The sequence below is a fragment of the Larus michahellis genome, chromosome 9 (assembly GCF_964199755.1).
Source record: "Larus michahellis chromosome 9, bLarMic1.1, whole genome shotgun sequence".
NCBI classification, from domain to species: Eukaryota; Metazoa; Chordata; class Aves; order Charadriiformes; family Laridae; genus Larus; species Larus michahellis.
In genome coordinates, this window is record NC_133904.1 from 23,943,051 (window position 1) to 23,963,802 (window position 20,752).

Sequence of the window (20,752 nt, forward strand, 5' to 3'; positions counted from 1 at the left end):
TTAATGCAGGCATGTACCCAGCCCCAGAGAGAAGCTTCTTCAGCCCCTTGGTGGAGATTTCTCCATCCCAACGTGTTAACGGTCTCAGGGACTTGTCTGACAGCTCCCCGTACAGCTGAGACCTGGCAAACTCACGCAATACTTCCCCCAAATCAGCCTTTCCTATGCTCTGGCTGGCAGAAACGAGTTTTCTCTTCCCTGCACAGAAATTGGGAGTGATTAAATATTTAAATGCAGAAGGATTTATTATATTGATCTTTTCCGGGAAGGCTCCGGGGGACAGTGAGCTTTAATTATGAGTCGGTGCTTTACCGTCAGCCACGGGCTGTCTGCGCGCCCAGCGCCTGCGTTTGGTGGCCTTGACCCTTCCTCCTCCCATGGTTCGCTCTCCTCCGCCACCAGCCAAGGATGTGGGACCCTGCGGGGATGGTCCTGTGCGTCACCTTCGTCCGCAAAGGGAGCTCCATCCCTCGCCGCGATGGATTCAGCTACGTGGCCTTGGAGGTGAGAGGTGGCCCTGGGGACAGGAGGTGGCCAGGGCTGGGATGGACCAGAGCTTCTCGCCTCGGGGAGGATGCGGCTGCACCTTGCCTCCTGCTCCGACGGCTGGCGATGTTGTTTCCCCCTCACTGTGGGCTCCCCACCTCCCCAGGTGCTGCTGCAGGGGCTGTCAGCCCCCCTGGCCAACCCCCCTGGAGCCCTCGTCGCCGTGGCCAGAGTTGTGACCAACATTCGGGAGTACGAGTGAGTGGCAGCCGCCGGTGACATGAAAGGGGGGGACACACAACCTGAGTATCCTTTGTGCCATCACCCCCTCCCATGGTGCTTGGCTTGCCGGGAGCGGATGCAGCCCCACACACGCTGTCTCTCCCCCTTTCCATCAATAACTTCTCAGGCACCGCATGGAGAAGCAGCCCACCTCCTCTCCTGGCATCAGCCCCACAACCATCACATTCCCGGACCCTCCGGCAGCAGCCTTCAGCATCGCCCGAGCTGCCAACCACGGCTGCCCGCAGGTAGGAAGCCGAGCGCATCCACAGCGTCCAGCTGGGGGTCCAGCAGCGTCCATCCCGCTTGGGTACCAATGAGCATCCCTCCTCTGGCAGGGTACCTGAACACCCCGCACAGGGAAAAGCTTTAGGGGCAAAGCGATGCTTTGAGCATCAAAGACACAGTCCCCACATCTGCCTCGCCCTGCCTAAAGAAATCCCCTGGCAGCTCCTCGTTTGTGCTTTTGTCCTTCATTTTTCCCCCTGCTCCGCTCGTGCCTTGAGTGCTGCCTCTCGAAGGCAGAGACCTTCTCCTCCCCAGGCCTCAAGTGCTCGTCTCCGGAGAGCTACGCACGTCTTCAAAATAGCTGTTGCCAGGGAAACATATGCTTTCGGCACGCGGCATCGTCGGCGAGCGGGAGGAGAGCCCTGCTTTTGTTCCTGAGCCCTGCCAAAAATTGGCAGGGAGGGAGAGGCAGGGGACTGGAGGGATGCTGGGGCAGGGAGGAGGTGCGATGGGGCATCCTAGCCAGAAGCCAGCAGGGAAGTTGCCACCCCCTCAAAACCAGAGCTGCTCCATCCCTTCGCCTCTGAAAAGTGCCAGCCGAAAGCGTGGCGAGGGCAGATGTCCGGCTTCCCCGAAAAGATGGATCCAGCTGGTCCCAGAGGCCGGCAAGAGCACAAGTTTCTCCGTCTCAGTCCTTCCCCCCACCCCCCTTCCCCGGCATGCATTGAATTTTGATTGCCTTGGAGCGAAACGCCTTGTATCAACACGTTCAGGGAGCCCATAAATAAAATATTACTTAGAGGAGGCCAGCCAAATGCCAAGTCGCCCACGAGGCGGTGAATTATCATAAAAGTCGCTAGCGCATTTCATTCATTACAATAATTGCTGTTTTATTGGCCCCCCCGCCTCCCTGTGTTGCTCTTTGCAGGTGAGAGGCGGGGGGAGCGCTGGGGACCCTCTTCTTTAGGTCTGTGAGCGCTTTGGGACCCCCCGGCACCCCCAGCCCCACCATGGCAAGGGGTTTGGGCTGCTCCATGCTCCGGAGCAGACATTAGGAAAGAAATCCCCGTGCGCTTGCCCCCCATATTATCGTCCCCCCGGCTCTGTCTCTTTGCTCCAGGATGCAGCACCTCAAGGCTGCAGTTTCCCAGCCGGAGCCTTTAGCTCCTCTAAAGGCAGTCAAAATCCATTTCTTTGGGATTTATATGGGTAAATGCACAAGCAAAACCTTGTGAACGCGTGGGACCCGGCCGCTGGGCTAGCCCAAGCTGAGCCCCACAGCCCCGGCACTGGCGGCGGTGTGCCAGAGCGGAGCCGTGGGAGCCCAGCGCAGGAGGACGAGTGATTAAACCCGGCCATCTGGCCTGTGTGCATGCTGCCTCCTCCTCCTCCTCCTCCTCCTCTCCATGCCCTCGTGGCTCTGCCTGTCTTTGCACATCACAAAGGATGCTGTCCCCGGGGATGCACAGACAGGGTGCCCCGGGGAGCTGCATCACCCCCATCCGCTCTCCCTCCCCCGCACCATCTTCTGCCTCAGTTTTCCCACCTGTAGGACATGGTTTATGCCCAGGGAGGATGAACTCCCAGGAGGAAAGGTTAGGGGAAGGCTGGGAAGAAGAGGAGGAGGGAGGGTTGCTGCTCCAGTTCCAGAGGTTAATGGCTTTCCCCGAGTGAACTCCAAGGCAGGCTAATCGGATTCGATAATTCTGCCAGCCCAGCGTGTCCTCTCGCCTGTCAGTTCCCATCAGCATCTGCAGACAATGGCGCTTGGGTTCACCTTCAACAGGGCACCCCCTTACTTGGGGGTTTTTGGGTTGCCGGGCGGTTAACCCTTCCGTGCCACACCAGGGCTCCTGGAGACCAGGTCTCCCTGGCCAGGAGTTCACTGAGACCTGCACAGAGCCACCTGCGAGAGGGCTGGGTCCTCTCTTTGGGTGCTCTGCTTGGGTGCTTTCCTTGCATGCTCTCCTTGCGTGCTTTCCTTTCATGCTTTCCTTGGGTACTCTCCTTGGGTGCTCTCCTTGGGCCAACAGCCCCTTTCTCACCTAAAGGGATGGGTTTGGACATGCTGGTGGCAATGGCGAACCCATGGGGTGGATGGGCACCGGGCTGTGCCTCCTACAGAAAGCCATGTCGTGTCTGCCCTCCTGGCACCAATCTCAAGCCTTCGTGATGTTGGTTCCCTCTGAGATAAATCTCCATTTGGACTCTTTCCTTTGGGGACCCTCCAGTTTAACCCACTTATCTGGAGCTCCTCGTTCTTTTTTGGGGGTCTGCAACCTCCAGACAGGCAGCCGTGAGGACCAGGGGTTGGCCCCATCCCTTGGGAAGGCAGGAGAGGTGTTGTGGGCTTGGCCACCTTTACCTCTGCTCATGCCAATGATGCTGCCTTTGAACCAGCCTTTGGGAGATGAGCTAGGGTAGCCAAGGAGGATGAAGGCGTCTCCTTCCTCCTCCTCCTTCTCCCCATCCCCTTTGTTGTGTTCTCCAGGTGGCCCTTGGCAGAGGCAGTTGTTTGTGCCAAGATGTCTGCCCAAATCAGTGCATCGGCTCTGACGCCCCAGCGCAGAGCATCCATCTGTCCTGCCGAGCCAGTGGGAGACAGCCCAGCCCTGGCAAGCGCTTCTGCTCCCCCTCCAACCCCCAAAATCGGGGTGGGGGGGAAATTTGGGAACGTCATCTCCCATCCCTATCCCAGTGAGAAGAGCCATGTGGGCTCGGGACCTCCGACAATTGGGGTCAAATTAACAATCTGCTCCTGCGTTTGACTTTTCCCTTCCCCGCTGAGTCTAAAACGGCACCATCTCTCAGCGCCTTGTACAGGTGGATGCCAGGAAAAGTAACCGGAGGCGGCGTTTGGTGGTTTTTAGGAGATTTCCCCCCCGGATTGGGCTTTCTGAGCCTGATGAAACAGCCTGTGGGCTGGGGTGCAGGCTGGGAAAGGAGGGCGCTGAGACAGATCCGACTGCCCCAATCTGTGCAGGTTTTCCCTAAGGATTTACAGGCTCCCTCTAGTCAAAACAAGCTTCGTTCCCAACTAAAAATCCCAGCTGATGCTGGGGAGACCCTGACGAATTCCCAGGCGAGAGATCCAGCCCAGTGCTGACAGCACTGCCCGATTCAGCCCATCATGGAGGTGTTATCGGGCTCTGAAGCATCCCAGCCCCGCTCTCCCCTTGCTAACAGCCCCCAGGATCGGGTAATGCACCGCTGCGGGTCTCCGAGGTGCGTCATGCCCATTAGCATCCCCAAACGTGAGCAGAGGGAGACACACACCCTGCCTCCCTTTCTCCCCCTCCCCGGCAAAGCAGAAATGTGCTGATGCAGAAAAGCCGATCGGCATCTCCATGCTCGGCCGAAGGGGGATGGAGTAACAGCATTAAAAAAAAAAAAAAGGAGCCGTCATCAATAATTTCTTTGCGCTGGGCAGCCAGTGTTAAGGCTGACCTTTGGAGAGGCGACGGGGCTCTCCAAAGGCGAAGGGGAGCAGCTGCTGGCGGGGATGGACTGATGCCATTTCCAACGACAGCTCGGGGATCTGGGGATAAACATGTTGCCTGCTGTTCCATATCTGTTGGGCAACCCAACACTTGCGCTTGGGAAAGGGTTTTGGGCCGATGTATGGATCCCAAAAACCAACGCTTGTGCTTGGGAAAGGGTTTTGCGACGATATATGGGCCCTGAAAGCCAACCTTGCACTTGGCAAAGGGTTTTGCGACAATGTATGGATCCCGAAAGCCAACACTTGTGCTTTGGAAAGGGTTTTGCAACGATATATGGGCCCCAAAAGCCAATGCTTGCGCTTGGGAAAGGGTTTTGCAATGATATATGGACACCGAAAGCCAACGCTTGCACTTGGGAAAGGGTTTTGCGACGATCCATATATCATCGTAAAACCCGTTTCCCAAGAGCAAGCGTTGGGTTGCCCAACAGATTTATCAAAAGGCTCACCCTGGATGAGCACAGCTTATCCTCCAGGCTCTTCCCATCACGTTTTTAAGCATGGAGTAGTTGTTCCATGTGCTCTTTTCCTCCTCTGGCTCTGCGAGGGGGAAAGATGCCGGCAGGCAGGGATTAGGTGGAGAGAAGCGGCCAAGCTTGAAAGCCCAGTGAAAACCAGTTCAAGCAACTGGGATTTGGGGTTGCTTTTGAGCCGGGGATGCCATGCAGCTGCACAGGTTGTCCTTTTTCTTTACCTCCACCTCTCCTCTCCCTCCTATCTGTCTGCTTAATTATCTCTATGGAGAGAAAATATCTGGATGATAGCTTTCCTGTTGTCTCCTCAGATGTCCCGACCAGCCGGGCCCCCAGAGCAGCCAACCTGGGACACCTCCTTCCTATTCCAAGGCCAAGACGTGGCCACCATCTTCTCCGAAGACACCGCCCTGGTGATCGAATATTATCCATACAAAGCCAGTGAGTCTGGGGACCCCACCAAGGATCCTCTCCCTCACCCCCGGGTTTGGTTGGGGGCAGATCCTGGGCTGCTATGCCCCCAGCCTTTCCCTCCTTCCCCAGTGTGGGATGCTCCAGGCACCCTCATTCCCATGGGATACTCGGTGCTGCCCGTCACCAGCAGTGTTTTCCGGGAGCTGGCAGCACGGAGCGATGGGATGCGTGTGGATGGCCTCGCTGTGCAGGTGAGCTGGGGGCTGCAGAGTGATGCTACTTGTAGGTGGTGGTACCTATAGGTGATGGTACCTATAGGTGATGGACATAGCCGCTGCCACGGTGGGAGGGATGTCCATGTCTGGGTGGGCAGCCCGGTGCAGAGCATCCTGCAGGAAGCCAAGGTCTCTCCTCCAAACTGCAGCCCCGCATCCCTGGATGGCATCTTGGGTGATGGCAAAGCCACCAGAGCCCTGGTAGAAACCCCGAGGCCAGCGCGGGCTGTGACCCTTCCTCTGCCTCCCCAGGGCACGGACCTCAGAACCACGTCTGGGGCCATCCCAACCGTGGGGCTCTGCCTGCAGCTCCTTCGATCGGAGGTGAGACGCTGGGGATGGCGAACCCCAAGGCACAGAGGGATGGGGATGGGGACAGGGCAGGAGATGGCTGCTTAGAGCTGCCATCCTCTCTCCAAACCTCTCAGGTGGGGATCAGCTGGGCTGGATCCAGGTTTTATCCCTTGTACCTGTTGTCTCAGGGCTCTGAATCACGCCACCGAGCAGCTGGAAAGAAGAGCGTTGTTCATGCCCTCACACATCCATCGTTTTCCCAGGGCTTTTGGCATGTGCTCGTATTCCCGGGAAATCCCAGCTGAAGGCAGTGGGGCAGGCAGGGCATGGACAGGGTATTCGGGAGAGGTTGTTCACCATCTCCGTATGGAGAAGGGCCAGGCTGGTTAACCACAGTGACAAATGTCCAGCTGTCTTCATCCTTCAGCCTTCATGGTCCCTGGGGACATCACAGCAGGGAGGGAATTTGGCTGCTTTTCATCCCAGGGAGGGGAAAGCCCACTTGCCCTTGGCTCCAGGACCGGCCCTTGGGCAGGTCAGGATGCGGCCGTGAGCCTGGTCGGTCTAAATACTGCAGCCACCAGCCTCCACTCCCATCTGTAAAAAAATAACCCTATCCATAAAACGAATTTGGGACAGGTCTGGATGCTGCGCTGGCGACTGCGTTCCCTCCCTTCCCCAAGGAGCTGCAGCGGGCCGGGGGCCGGCTGGCGAGGGGCTTTGGAGTGATTGCCCAGGGGGGTCAGCGAAAAGGGGTCTGCGTGTGATGAATTATTCACATGGGTGTCACTAAGTGCAGAATTAATCCTTTTGCTTCCAGCTGGCTGCTGCACTAAATTATCACTCGCAGTCATGCGGGAAAATGCTGCGGAATTCATTTAGCTGATTATTGTTTTGATCTGGGAGCTGTAATATTTTTTTTCTCCTCTTCCCCAACCTCTCCCTTTCCCCCCTGCTCCAGCCCTGCCTTCCTTAATGTATATAAGAGCTGGGAGTGGAAACAAAAACCAGAAGAGCCAGAGCTGGCATTGGGCTCTGCGTCTGGTTAATTCATCCGGCGGCAGCCCGGGCAGACGGACTCGGAGCGATGCAAATCAAGGAGCAAGCCGCTACTGAGCATGGTGAGGGCAGGTTCGGCTCCTCCCGGTTTTTGCTGAGGCTCTTTTTTTTTTTTTGCTGGAGGTCAGGATTTTCTGAGGAAGATGCCCCAGCCAGGTGGCTGTGATCCCCAGCATCCCGAAACCACAGCCCGGTGGGCAAGGGAGATGCTGCTGCTGTTGCAGGGGCAGAGCCTCTCCTGCTCTGGGCAGCCACAGGGTCCAAAGAATGCTTGAAGGCTGGATTTCCAAGTCCTCAGCTCATGGATTAGTCCTGAGCTCGGCTTCGAGACAGCAAGAAGTGGCCAAATGGGGGTCAAAAGGCAAAGGCAGTCAATACAGGACCTGAATGGCAAGACATTGGGGCAGCCTTTGTACCAGGGTTGTCCTTGGGGGGCAAGGAACCTCAGCATCCCTGCCCATACTCAGTGTGCGAGGACGCCCAGCTTCCCTGCCCGTCCCTGGGGTGCGAGGAGCCCCAGCATCCCTGCCCATCCCTGGGGTGTGAGGAGCCCCAGCATCCCTGCCCGTCCCTGGAATGCGAGGAGCCCCAGCATCCCTGCCCATCCTCAGTGTGCTAGGAGCTCCAGCACCCCTGCCCATCCCTGGAATGCGAGGAGCTCCAGCATCCCTGCCCGTCCCTGGGGTGCAAGGAGCCCTAGCATCCCTGCCCATCCCTGGGGTGCAAGGAATCCCGGCATCCCAGCCCATCTTCAGTGTGCAAGGAGCCCCAGCATCCCTGCCCATCCCTGGGCTGCGAGGAGCCCCAGCATCCCTGCCCATCCATCCCCGCCCATCCTGTCCCATGCTCCCTCGCCCCACAGCTCTCCCCAGCCAGATGGCAAAGGAGAACAGAACCACCGAGCTCGTCTCGTTTCTTTTCTTCTTTTTTATTTCTTTTAATGTAGGGAGCTGAAAATGCATAACCTAGGTTGGCTGGGCTTTTTATAACAAGCAACAGCTAAATAAACCCTGGGCCATCTGTACTCCCCGGCACACTTGGAGCCAGGTGTAAATCCCGGCTGCTCCAGGGCCTCTGTGGGGATTTCATCGGTTCCTACCTGGGGTCTGGATGCTGCCCAGTTTGGCTTCGGATGCTCACATCCACCCCCCATGCTGGGAAAATGTCCTCGGCAGCAGGGTTTTTCTCGGCATGAAGGGGCTCCCCGTTAAACGGGATTCATCCTCCAGTATTTCTGCAGGGTCTCAAAACCCTGCGACGTTTGTAATAGGTGCAGGGAAAGGGTTTGGAGGGGCTGCTTTATTAAAAGCCAAGAGCCCTGACGCCAGGGATGAGCAAACAGGAGCGGTGTTATCCCAGGGAAAGGTCCGAAAGGGCAGCGCTGGGATGCAGCACCCACACACACACACCCCTCCTCCCAGCAAAGGCACCAAGACCCCCTGGGTTTGCCCCCACCCAGCTGATTTCCCCCCTGCCTCCATCTCCCTGCACTCCCTCTTTGGAGCCCAAAGGAGAACAAAAGACTTTGATCATCTCAGGGAGACAAAGAAATCAAAGACTTCAGCAAAACGCTGGCGTTTTAGCAAATTAGCGGCTGTCGCTGAAAAAATTGTTGCAGGAGGAAAACCTGCAGCCGGCTTCATCCTCCTTGGTACGGGCTTTCGGCTCAAAGCAAGGCTCCCGTCTTCCCTTTCCTCTTCTTTTCCCACCCCAAAATTCGGTGTCTGGCCTGGAAAAGCTCAGTTTGATCACGCAGCAGTCAGCAGGATGGGGTCCCCAATGCGCCCAGGGGATGCTGAGCCCCATCCAGGGGCCGGGAAATACGCACTGGAGGCATCCTTATTCCTAAGGGATTTATTCACCATGCCCTGTTTATTAACCAGCCCTGGTTTACGCTTCGTTTTGGCATGACCCCAGCTTGCTCGGCCCATTAACTCGGCACTGGGGACCTTCGGAGTCACCTCACGCCTCTGTCACCCGCTTTTCTGAGGGCCCTTGGTCTTGTCACCCGAGATGGGGGCTGGGGACGTGCCGGCACGTCGGTGACAGCCTCTGACAAAAAAGGGAAAAGCTAGTGCTGTTTTTTTCCAGGCAAGGGAAAAAAAAAATAAAAAAATAAAAATCAACAGGCTGGCTATATCGTTGCTTAAACAGCCTTAATTTATGTAATTGCTGCCATTTAAAAGCAGAAGCAGATCGGCGCCGGGCAGAAATTGTCACAGCGCTGGGGTGTAAATTGTCACCGTGCCAGCCCGGCCATCAAACCCTTTTTGGGCTGGTGAAAAAAAAAAAAAAAAAAAAAAAAAAAAATGGGTTTACAATTGGTTGGGAAGGGGGGAATCTCCGCGTCGGTTATCTCAGCCTGTCTGGCCAGGTTTGTCCTCCATGAGCATCAAAACGGGGGGTTTTTATCCCCAAAACACATCGCGGGGGGTGAAAGGCTTATTATGGGGGAGGATCGCCCTTCCCTGATGAGCATCTTGTCCTGGTGAGTCGGCAAACCCTCCGGAGGCTTTAGGCACAACTCCTTCTTGCCAGCTCTTGATTGACACCCGTCAATCAACCACGTCACCCTCTTACCCCTCTTCTTGCATGGCAACATTGCAAGAGGCTTTATGGCATCGCTGCCGGCCGGGAGCATCCTTAGCCGGGAAGAGCCAAACCAGGGAGGAACGAAAAAAAAAAAAAGGCAGGGAATGTCTTCGTTAAAGAGAATTTGTTGGTTTCCACCCGCCGGTGTCCCAGGGGAGTGTTCAGGGCAGCGCTAATTGAATTAAGAGCACGTGCGCTCCGGCGAGCAGCTCTCCGGTGGGCAATGGCGACGGGGCCGGCCTGGCCATGGCTGTGGGGCGGCGGGCAGCAGCTGTACGCCGGCCCCCGGTAATTGCAAGCAGATCCTAAACTGTTGCATTTTGCATGATGGCGGTCCCTGGGGAGGTGGAGGTGGAGGGGGGACAGAGTGGTGGGGCCGGGGAAGGGCTGGGGGGGGGGCATCTTCACCCCGGCTTTGATGCTGGAGGAGCTCGGTTGAGGTCGGGGCCGGCAGCGTAATGAAAAGCGGCGGCACAAGGGACGGTGATGCTGATGGTGTTAATGAGGCAGCGACGGGGAAGGGCACGGGGATGCCTCCGGACACCTCCTCATCCTCCCTGCTGCAGGAGAGAGGGGGGATGATCACCGCCCTCGTTAGCCACACTAACGAGGCGAGGCCGGGCTCAGGCACGGAGTAATACCCGGCGAGTGCCATTTTGCCACTGCCCATGCCCACAGCTAATTTGGCGAGGGCCCCTGGCCTGATCGCTCGGCTGGCAAGGCGAAGTGAGCATCTGCGAGGTTGGGGAGGGCAGGGGGGGAACCAAATATTTACCGGGTCACGGTCCCCGGCTCTCAGGAGGTGAAATAGGTGGGTGTCAGAGTGCCATGCCTTGATGCAAGGATCCCAGCGGCACGGCAGGTCCCCATCACCCAAATCCACCCGGATACTGGGAGCCGGGATGGCCAGGCCAGGGCGAGGGTCCCCGTCCGCGACCTCGCCATCGCAAGCGGCAGCGAGGAGCGCGCGGACTCCATCGTTTATTCCATTATCTCTGACTTCCCCTTCTAACCGGATTAGAGGGGAGTCTATAAAAGCCAGGCTGGCGGGAGGAGAGCGGGGAGCGCAGGACCGGGCGCGGGAAATGAGGGGCAGGGAAATCACATTACTGCTGCCGGCAGCGTCTGGCAGGGGGTCTGGCGGGGGGTGCCGGGGTGCCGGAGATGCCTCATCCACCAGGCACCAGGCGGCAAAGTGGCTTTTAGCATCCCTTTGCCCCCGAAGGACCTGGGTACCCACCTCCTGCCCACATGGGGAAGGGAGAGATTGGCCGAGCTGGGCACAGACCTTCTATTTCCACCGACACAGGCTTGAGGGTGAAAGACTGCCTCCTCCTCCTCCTCCTCTCCCTCCTCGCCTTGTGGGTCCGGGGATTCCCTCTCAGCCCAAAGCTCCCCTTGCAAAGATGAGTGTGGCCAACCCACGCTCGCTGCAGTCCTGGTGGCATACTGGGGACGTGGATGGTGGGCCAGGGGACATGCGGGGGGGTAGCTCAGTGCGGGTGGCCCCTCCTTGCCCCTGTTCCCACATCCATCCATCCCACAGACCGTTGCATCTCCCTCCCCAGAGACCGGCGGCCTTCCTGACCCCGTCGGGCAGCGATGCCCTTCCCAGCCTGGATGTCACCACCACCGGCATGACCGAGAGGGAAGAAGAGCAGCGGGCAGCCCCCCTGCGCCCATTTTATCACCAGGTAAGAACCCATGAGAGCAGCTGGTGATGCCGTACCAACACGCTACCCACGGAATCACCCTGCCAGCCGCCGTGAAGGCGTGCGCCCTGCTTGGTAATGGCAAAAAACTGGCATAAATCCCAAATTGTAACCTCTCTTCCAATGTACGCCTTGCTGGAAGCTGTGGGTTTTTTCTGTAGCCTGGTTGTACCAATAATTTCTCGTGTCGTGCCCACGGAAGAGACTTTCCATGGGTGGTCGCATCCCTGGTCCCCGGCTGTTTCAGGGCTGGAGAGGGGACGGCATCCCGTCATCCGGCTGGGGGCGGCGCTCGCCGGAGCAGCCTGGGTGCACCAGCTTCCATTTGCCTGCTCCGTCCCAAATCCATTTAGCAAATTCTCTCCTATTACCGCTGCGTTACGCCGGAGACCCCTGGCACCTCCAGCTCATACCTTTCGGCTCCAGGAAAAAAAAATAAATACGGCAGCTGGTCTCCTCCTCCAGCCCTTTGTATTTATAAATGGAGCCCTTGGATGAATTCAAACCTGGCCCTCGCGGTCCTAATATCTTCCTGTACTTTAAGCCATCTGGCTTTAAAAATAACAGGTCGTTAAACCTAAATTCTGCTTATTAAATGGCTGGGAGGGAGGAGGCGGAGGGGCCCTGAGCTGCCCAAACCCCCACCTTCCACCCAATCCCTCTTCCCTGTCGTTCAGGCTGCAAAAGCAGGGAAGAAAATTAGCAATAAAAAGAAAAAAAAAACACCATAAAAATACAGAAGAGCTATTTTATTTTTTTTTTCCTCCAGCTGTTTTAATTCCTCCAATCCACTGAGCTTTATTGCTTCCTTTTCCGCGGCCACGGCGGCTGCTTTATGCCCAGCCTAATAGAAACCTGTAATGGGGCGTGTGGAGGCGGGTACCACGGCACAGCTTCAATGCGATGAGGACGCGAGGTTCAAAATTGATGGACCGAATTGCCCCGGGGGGCTCTAGAGAAGCCCCAACACCCTTCAGAGCTGCGCAGGATCTGGCCCTGCCGTCTCCGCGTGGTCCGTGCGATGCTTTTTCACCCCCAGCTTTGCCTTTTGCCTGTTCTGGTGCCCCCAGCAGCCTCGAATCCAGCTTGCGGTATCCTCACAAGAGCATCCCTATGTCGATAAAGCCAGACAGGGTAGGAAGTGGTACCAAAGATGCTTCCAGCATCCAATTTTAAAGCCTGAGCGAAGCAACGGGAGGCCAGAAAGGGTTTGCACAAGCCCTGGGCACCCCTGCCCTGCTCAGGCAGCTTATCTTTTTCTGGCTAAAAACGCTAGAAAGCGTTGCTGGTAGGATTATTTTATTTTGTTTTACTCCCCAACCTTTGACAGCCGTTTTCTTTCTTTTGCCTTTTTTTTTTTTTTTTTCTCCTTCCCCCTAAAGCGCAAATTATTTTCACTCTGCTTGCATTGCAACGCAGAGGGGGGGATTTGCTCGGAAAGCCCTGGAAAGCCCATCTCCTGACAACCCTGGGAATCAGGGCTGACACCCTACTAATGGAGCGTGTGTGCGGGAGGGAGCCGGGACATGACAGCGGGGTCTGGGGCTGGGGGGGGGTTCTTACGGGGATGGGGGGGGAAACACTGGGCTGATCACAGCCCTGTCACTTCTTCCCACTCCACTCTGGCTGATCAAACCCGGATCCCCATCCTCACCCTGCGGCTTTGGAGGTCCCACTCAGGATCTGCTCGTTAACGACTTCATTAAAAAGTTGGGGGGGGGGGTAGCGAGGAAAACAAAGCAATGAGGAATATTACCAGAGACGGGGTAACCCTTCCCTGCCCCGGCCCCACGGAGGCAGAAAAGCCTCCGTGAAGGTTGGTGCTGGGATGTTAGACCCCCACCTTGGGTTCACGGAGGTTTGGGGCTGGTTTTTGCTCTGTCCTTAGGCTGGGGTTTACGCCGGGCTGAGCCCAACTGTGTTTTCCTACCCTTCTACCCTCTCGCTGAATAGATTTGCGCCTCTCTTACCAGTCGATGAATAATTTACAAGCAGCACTTAACGATTGGGGGGGGGGGGGCATTTTCTCCAACCTCTTCAAACATTTGCTTCTTCTTCAAGCCTTTCTCTGCCCTCTCCCATCACCCATATTTCCCTGACCTTGTCGGCGCCAGGAGAGGGGGGGTGGTTAGAAGCCAAAGGGCCTCTCATGGGGCTGGGAGAAGTAAATGTCGTTTTTGGTTCCCTTGCTGGTATTTTGTTCCCATGCTGCATGGGCGCCATCAGCTCCACCGCGTAAGATGAGAGAGCAGATGTGCAGATTGTCCCCCCAAAATGCACTGTGGGGTGGTAGAGCAATGGGGAGGGGGGGGGAGACAGGAAGTTTTGCTTGCCAGCAGCATCGGGACCCCCTTGCTGGACCCATTTCCAGCTGCTGGGTGAGCTCTGAGGAAGATGGGGGGTTCTGCACCCCCTGAGTGAGGCCTTCTGTCTCGGCTAGCTGGGAGGGGACCCCCAGCACAGCACGGCCCCCTCGCAGCTCCTCTGGACTTGTGCCTGGCAAGGGGCGAGGGGAATGTGAGGGGGATGCAAAGGATGAGGGTGCTGTAAGGAGAGAGGGTGCTGTGAAGGGAGAAGATTCTGCAAGGGGAGAGGGTGCTGGGAGGGGAGACGGGAATGTGGAGTATGAGGGTGCTGCAAGGGAAAAGGATGGTGCATGGGGAAAAGGTGCTGCAAGAGGTGAAGGTGCTGCAAGGGGTGAAGATGCCACAAGGGCTGAGGGTGCTGCAAGGGAAAAGGGTGCTCTGAGGGGAGAGCGGGATGCAAAGATGAGGATGCTGCAAGGAAAAAGGATGGTGCATGGGGAGAAGGTGCTACAAGGGCCAAAGGTGCTGCAAGAGGTGACGATGTTGCAAGGGGTGAAGGTGCTGCAAGGAACAAGGGTGCTGCAAAGGGAGAGGGTGCTGCAAGAGGTGACGCTGCAAGGAACAAGGGTGCTGCAAGGAACAAAGGTGTTGCAAGGGGAGAGGGTGCTGCAAGGCGTGAAGATGCGACAAGGGCCGAGGGTGCTGCGAGGGGAGAGGGTGCTGTGAGGGGAAAGGGAGATGTGAAGGATGAGGATGCTGCAAGGAAAAAGGATGGTGCATGGGGAGAAGGTGCTACAAGGGTCAAGGGTGCTGCAAGAGGTGACGATGCTGCAAGGAACAAGGGTGCTGCAAGGGGAGAGGGTGCTGCAAGAGGTGACGATGCTGCAAGGGGTGAAGGTGCTGCAAGGAACAAGTGTGGGGCAAAAGGAGAAGGTGCTGAGAAAGGTGAAGGTGCTACAAGGGCTGAGGATGCTGCGAGGGGAGAGGGGGATACGAAGGGTGAGGATGCTGCGAGGGAAAAGGATGCTGCAGGGGGTGAAGGCGCTGCAAGAGGATGAAGGTGCTGCAGCACGGGGTGAAGAAGCTGCAGGGACCGAGGGTGCTGCAGGGCAGAAGGCTGCCGCAAGGGCCGGGGAGGCTGCGGCCCCGCTCCCCGGCTCCCCGCGGCTGCCGGCCGGCCCCGAACGTGGCTGCAGCCCCATCTAGCGCCGGCCCCGCCGCCCTGCCGGCGCCCGGCCTCCGCAGGAGCAGCTCCGCACGGCTCCCGAAACACCCTTCCCACGGGAAGGGATTTATTCTAGAGTTTATTTTTAAACTGGAAGCTTAAACGCCAGCCGAAATCCAGCAGTGGGTCCAGCCGGGCTTCAGTTTGGTACCCAGGGTGGCTACTCCTCTTCCCCAGGGCCGGGAGGGATGAAGGCAGGAGCGGTGGCAAGGCTGGGATGAGGATGCTCGATGCCCTGGCCCCGGGTGAGGCTCAGTTAGGTTTGCCGGTAGGCCGGACACCCATGGGTGCCCGAGCACCCACAGGCACCAGGCTCAGGGCTGGGTGGGTGTCCCCAGCACGCTCGTTACGCAGGTTTAAGCCAATTAATAGAAGTGGTCCATAAATCAGCTAATGTGATCCCAGACGATATTTACACCTGTCTTACTTCCCAAGGAGATTAAGGATCCAGCAATTTGCTTCCCTTGTTATTTAATTAGCTTTTCCCCCTCCGTGATGATGACCCTGGGGCGCAAAGATGCCGAGGGTGGGTCCCCCTTCTGCGTGACACCGGGGCACAGCTGGGGGCACCTGCAGGCACAAGGTGGGGAGAGGTTCTTGATGAGATTTATTTATGGCATGGCAGAAGCCTCCCAGCCACCCCAAATCTGCTTGCAATCCCCCGATCCCTGCTTCCATCCTGACTGGAAGAGTAAAACCAGCTGAAAACGCTGTTTTCTTAGGGGCAAGATGGGGTGAGGTGGGATGGCGAGGAGGGAGGACAGAGGGACATGGTTTTTGCAGGGCAGCGGGGGGTGCTGGAGGGGAGGGACCTGATGACGGAGGGTTGGGGGAGGCTGGATTTGGAGGGGTTGCAAATGGCCTGAGGGTCACGGTTACTTTGCATGAGGGGTTTTGGTGTTATTTTTGGGATTCCAGGCTCCAGGCAGGGGTGGGAAAGGGATTGGGTTTGGTGGGTTTTGCATGTGGTTCTCCTGCTCAGGACCGGATGGCTGCAGGGAATATGGACTGGGGCAGTGAGCCAGGTCAGGACAAAAAAAAAAAAAAGAGAAAACTGGCTCCAAAATACTGGGTTTTGTGTGTTTGGGGGTGTGTGATCCAGCATGTGTGTGCCCTTGTGTGTCTTACTCCAACCCAGCCCCGGCAGCGTTACTAAACCCTCGGTGAACATAGCTCATCCGTCCTCGTTTGGTGACCTCACAGCCTTTCCCGGCGCTAATTAATGAAGGATGGGGCCCGATGGCCGGGGGGAGAAAGATGCTGAGGGCAGTGGGTGCCGCGCGGCGCTGGGCTTGGGGGTGTCGATGGATTTATGCTCGCTGCTGAAACGCGAGGGGCTTTTTTATCAGCAAAGCGAGTCAATACATAAGCAAACACGAAAATGGACGGCCCCAGCGTCGGCAATAAACCGCCTGCCAGGCCAAGGGCAAGTCACGGCAGCGCCAGTCACCAGAGGTGATGGGAACACTGGGGTTTTATCCCTCTGCAGCCGATGATTTTTCCAAGCCAGGGGATGAAAACTCTCCGAGAGTGTAGGGCTAAGGTATTTAACTTGGTATTTAACTTTTTCAAAAGATACGCTTGGAAAACAGACCCTTTGGGGAGCTGGCAAGCGCTGCCACGTCTCCTGCTGGTACTGGGGTTTTTTTGGTGGTATTTCTCCACTTCTTCACATCCCCAGCTGCTGGAAATGTGTTTATCTTAAAACACAGATGAGGATGTTTTCCTAGGAGGGAAAAAAAAACAAAACAAACCTGCAAAGACCCAGCGGGGAACCTGGGGGGTAACGATCGTAACCTGTTTCCCTTATTTTTTGATCTCAGGAGGGTTTTTTTTTTTAGATCTGGGCCCAGTTTGTGGTCAGGGGAGGGCAGCGGCTCTGGGGGGTTCTCTGCCCCATGCTGGGAGGAGAGACCCATCCTGGGAGGCTCTGCTGAGCCCCCCTTCCCCCTGCTCACCATGAGTAGCAGGACGTCACTTGGGGACATCTCTCCAGCTCTCCCCATCCCTCCCAAAAGCAGCCCCGTGCCGCGAGATGGGAGAAAAATTGTTTTCGCAGGAGCCAGGTGCTGACTCAGCAGGAGTTTGCTCTCAAAAGTCATCCCACCTCTTCCTAGATGCTGATTTTCTTTTTTTTTTTCCTTTCTTTTATTTTTCTTTTTCCTTTTTTCTTTTTTCTTTCTTTTTCCTTTTTTCTCTTTGCCTTTTTCTTTCTTTTTTCTGGTTTGTCTTTTTTCTTCTTACTTCTTTTTCCTTTTTCTTTTCTCTTTTTTCTTTCTTTTGTTTCTTTTTTGTTTTTCCTTTTTCTTCCTTTCTTTTCTTTTTCCTCTTTTCTCTTCTTTCTTCTTTTTTCTTTCTTTTGTTTCTTTTTTCTTTCTTTTGTTTCTTTTTTCTTTTTATTTTCTTTTTCTTTTTCTTTTTTCTTTCTTTTGTTTATTTTTCCTTTTTTCTTCTCTTTTTTCCCCTATTTTTTTTCTTCTTTTTTTTTTTTTTCCCTTTTCCTTTGAGCAAAATAAACCAGCAGCGACTCACAGAGGACTCGCAGTCCCTGCTGCTGGTGGCACGCCTGCTTTCTTGAGCCTTATCTTGAAGAAGCAGGCGGGCGGGTGGGAGCCCGAGGAGCAGCCGTCTCTCCACCCAGCCTCTTGCCTCCCCGAGTTATCCAGTGTAATCCAGAGGCTTTTATTTCCTTGTCTGACACGATATCAGCAGCTGGCAGCTGGGCCTGGAGCCGGATAGCGATGGTAATCGCCTACCCTAAAAATCATCATCCCGGCTGGGAAGGGAGCGGAAGACGCGGTGTCTCTATTAAATCGAACTCAGCTCAGATGAAGCGCTTTTCAATGCAATCCAATTAACTCTTAAATTGAATTGTAATGCTTTGGCTAATATACGCCCCCTCACCAGCACGGCTTCCCCCCCACCCCTTCCCCAAGCCCCACTGCACAGGAAGGGAGTTCAGCCTGGGTTTAATCAGATAAAACCCCGTTTATTTGCTGCCTTGCGCTGGCCAAGGTGTGCGTGGAGAGGGGCTGAAAATCTCCATATTTCCCTTGGTGGGGGCGGGGGGAAAACTGTAAATCCCCCGGGGGTTGGGTTTCTCCAGGGAAACGTTTTGATTTTGGAAGGTGAGGGGAAAAAAAAAACAAACCAAACAGTTGACCCTCTGATCTGCCCACCCAGGTGTTGGGCTGAGGGTGGGTTTGGGTCCCGCGTACCTGACCTGACATCCCCCCGCCCCCCCGAATCCCGCTACCCATGTCCCAAGGGGGCAGGTAAGGTCGATGAGGGGAATTGGGCAAAGCAAATGAAGGCGTCATTATCTCCTGATGGTTTCATGAGCTTTTGTTACAGAAAAGAGGGGGAAATGGGATTTTTTTTTTTTCCCTCTGATCTTCCTAAACTGCTGCAGCAATTTATTTTTTTTTTCTCAGATATGTAAATCTGAGCTTATCCCATCTTCGTAACAATTAAGGAATTGGGCTTAATACTCATCCAGGGCCGTGTCATTTGTCGGGCTGGAGGGAGACTGTGCTGCAGAAGAGGCAGTTGCGCTGCCAGGGACTCCAATGCTTCCGTGATCACAAGTGAAACGAGTAGTCCTGTCCTCAGCTTCTCTCCGGGCTGCGTTGCCGTCCCCTCCCTGGCCAGGACCGGGGTCAGGCCGTGCCGTGTGGGTGCAGCATCCTCTGGCATACCCTATTTGAGCCATTTTTGGCCCCATGGGCTGCCCACCTGCCTCCCGCAGAGGTTTATTGCCAGCTTCCCCCTCCTCGCATTGCTCCTTCGCCCATCTGGAGATGAATCGATTCAAGCTAATCGGAGACATCAAAGCATCTCGGAGCAATTTGTTAAGTAAATAAAAAAAACAAAACAAAACAAATCTTGGCCTAAGCAAATATGGGAAGGAGAGGGGCGACTTGTCGGGGTGGATGAAAAGCTGTAAAGGCAGGGGAAGCTTCAGAGGCTTGGAAATGATGGGGAGGGAAAAAAAATAAATTAAAAAATAAATAGCGAGTGCCAGGAGTTTCAAAGTTTCCATCATTTCAGACATGGATTCCCAGCCTTTCATTCTGGACCCCTGCAGGAAGGAGAGCCGCAGCTATCTCCCAGTGGATTTGAGAAAGGAGGTGCAGGGGAAAATGTTTTCAAATACCCTTAACTCTGCCCCCGTCCCCAGAGGCAGCGCCGGGGTGATGCTGCCCGCAGGGAGTGGGAGCTGGGACACGTGCAGGCAGAAACATGGGACAATCCGAGCAGCCTTGGGTTAGGACTAAAGGCTGGGAATGCTTTTCCAGCCTCTGCAGGTGGTGTCTGAGCTTAGAAAAGCCCCGGTTGAACCCAGCGTCTTCCAGGGCAGGCAGGGAAAGCAGCTGCCCAGCCCGGGCGAGCCGAGTGCGGTCCCGTGCATTATTGATGGAGCAGATAATTGCGTGCTTCCCACCGGCTCTTTGATGAAAAATTGATGGCACGGGACGAGGAATCGAGGGGCTCCATCGACTGACACCGGCCCCTTTGTTTCTTAACAAACGCCGATGGAGAGGCGGACGTGGGATGCCGCAGCGGGTGGGAGGCACAGCAGCCTCTTGCGTGTCTTGGGTGTGGGTACCCCAAAAAGGGGACAGGACCGGTTGGAGCTGAGCACCCTTTGCCCTTAAAACTACAAATTCAATCTTGGGATGAAAGCAGGGTTTGATCGGTGGATTGTTCTCCGCTCGGGATCAGGCCAAACCCCAAGGCAGAGCTGAAGCCCGATGCCGCCCGGCATCTCCAAGGCGTTGGGTCCTCAGAAGTTAATTGAGCGTTTGAGACATCAGAGGAGCGTGCTGGGAAGGGAGAGCGTTTCCGTGCCCTCATCCAAGGCATGGAAAAGAGGTGCTGTCACTGCCAGAGCCACCTAGCCCTCTGGGACCCGGCGGCGGCTGCCACCGAGTCCCCTCCTTGGTGTCTGCGTTGTGGAGAGCAGGAGATAAAGCCATGGTGGCTGAAAGTGGGGCTGGGGAGGGAGGGCTGGGGACAGCGAGGGGCTGGTGTCTCCAAGGGGAGCGCGGGCAGGCGGCACTGCTGTTGTCCCCGATGGGCTTTGGAAGCGGCAATGGGATGCGCCGTGGTCGGGGGGATGCCGAAGGGGAAGAGATGCGGACGCCCCAGGGTGGGGAGCAGCAGAGCCAGCCACCTGCCCCAGGAATGCAGCTGTTTTGGGTGCAGCCGGGTGATTTTAGGTGCTGAGCCGCTGCGGGGAGGAGTTGCTAAGAGGAGGGTTGTGTTGTAGCAACAACTGCCGGCGGGCCAGGCTGCCGGGAGCCCCCATGCCACCTAAATCCCTTTGCCAGCAGAAAAGGCCTGGGAAAAAAAACAGCTTTTCCTCATGCTACAACCCCCCAGCGTCGCTGTAAGTCCACTGGCCGGGCGGAGACGTGGGGACAGGATGTTTGCCCGGGGGTGACCGAGTTTGTTTGGGGCACCAGAGCCTGGCAACCCGCCGGCGGGCAGGGCTGGCTGCCGGGAGGGGGTGCCGGGGGCACCAGGCGTGGGGATGATGCTGTACTACAGACCCTTCTCCTCCACTGTGAGTGCTAGGGGGGCGGCGGGGGGGGAGGGGGATGTCACCGCCTTGCTGGTGTCACCAACGGGAGCTGAGGACCCAGTGGTCCCCGTTACAGGGACAGCGCGTGATTGGGGTTGCTTTTGGTCGTAGCCAGATTTCCCCCCATCCCTCTCATAGTCCAGTCATGAGATGATCAAAGAATTATAGACTCATGGAATGGTTTGCGTTGGAAGGGACCTTAAAGATCATCTCGTTCCAACCCCCCTGCCCTGGGCAGGGACACCTCCCACCGGACCAGGTCACTCAAAGCCCTGTCCAACCTGGTCTTGACACCTTCAGGGAAGGGACACCCACAA

General features: G+C 56.3%; 1 protein-coding gene across 1 annotated transcript in view; it reads left to right on the forward strand.

The window, feature by feature from the left end:
- The window catches only part of CCDC33 (coiled-coil domain containing 33), a 47,369-nt gene that overhangs the window by 22,069 nt on the left and 4,548 nt on the right, over window positions 1–20,752 (forward strand). Inside the window, 7 exon segments of the mRNA XM_074602146.1 lie at window positions 403–504; window positions 653–744; window positions 896–1,016; window positions 5,283–5,412; window positions 5,515–5,636; window positions 5,913–5,984; window positions 11,174–11,299. Of these exon segments, the coding sequence (XP_074458247.1) occupies window positions 403–504; window positions 653–744; window positions 896–1,016; window positions 5,283–5,412; window positions 5,515–5,636; window positions 5,913–5,984; window positions 11,174–11,299 (765 nt within the window).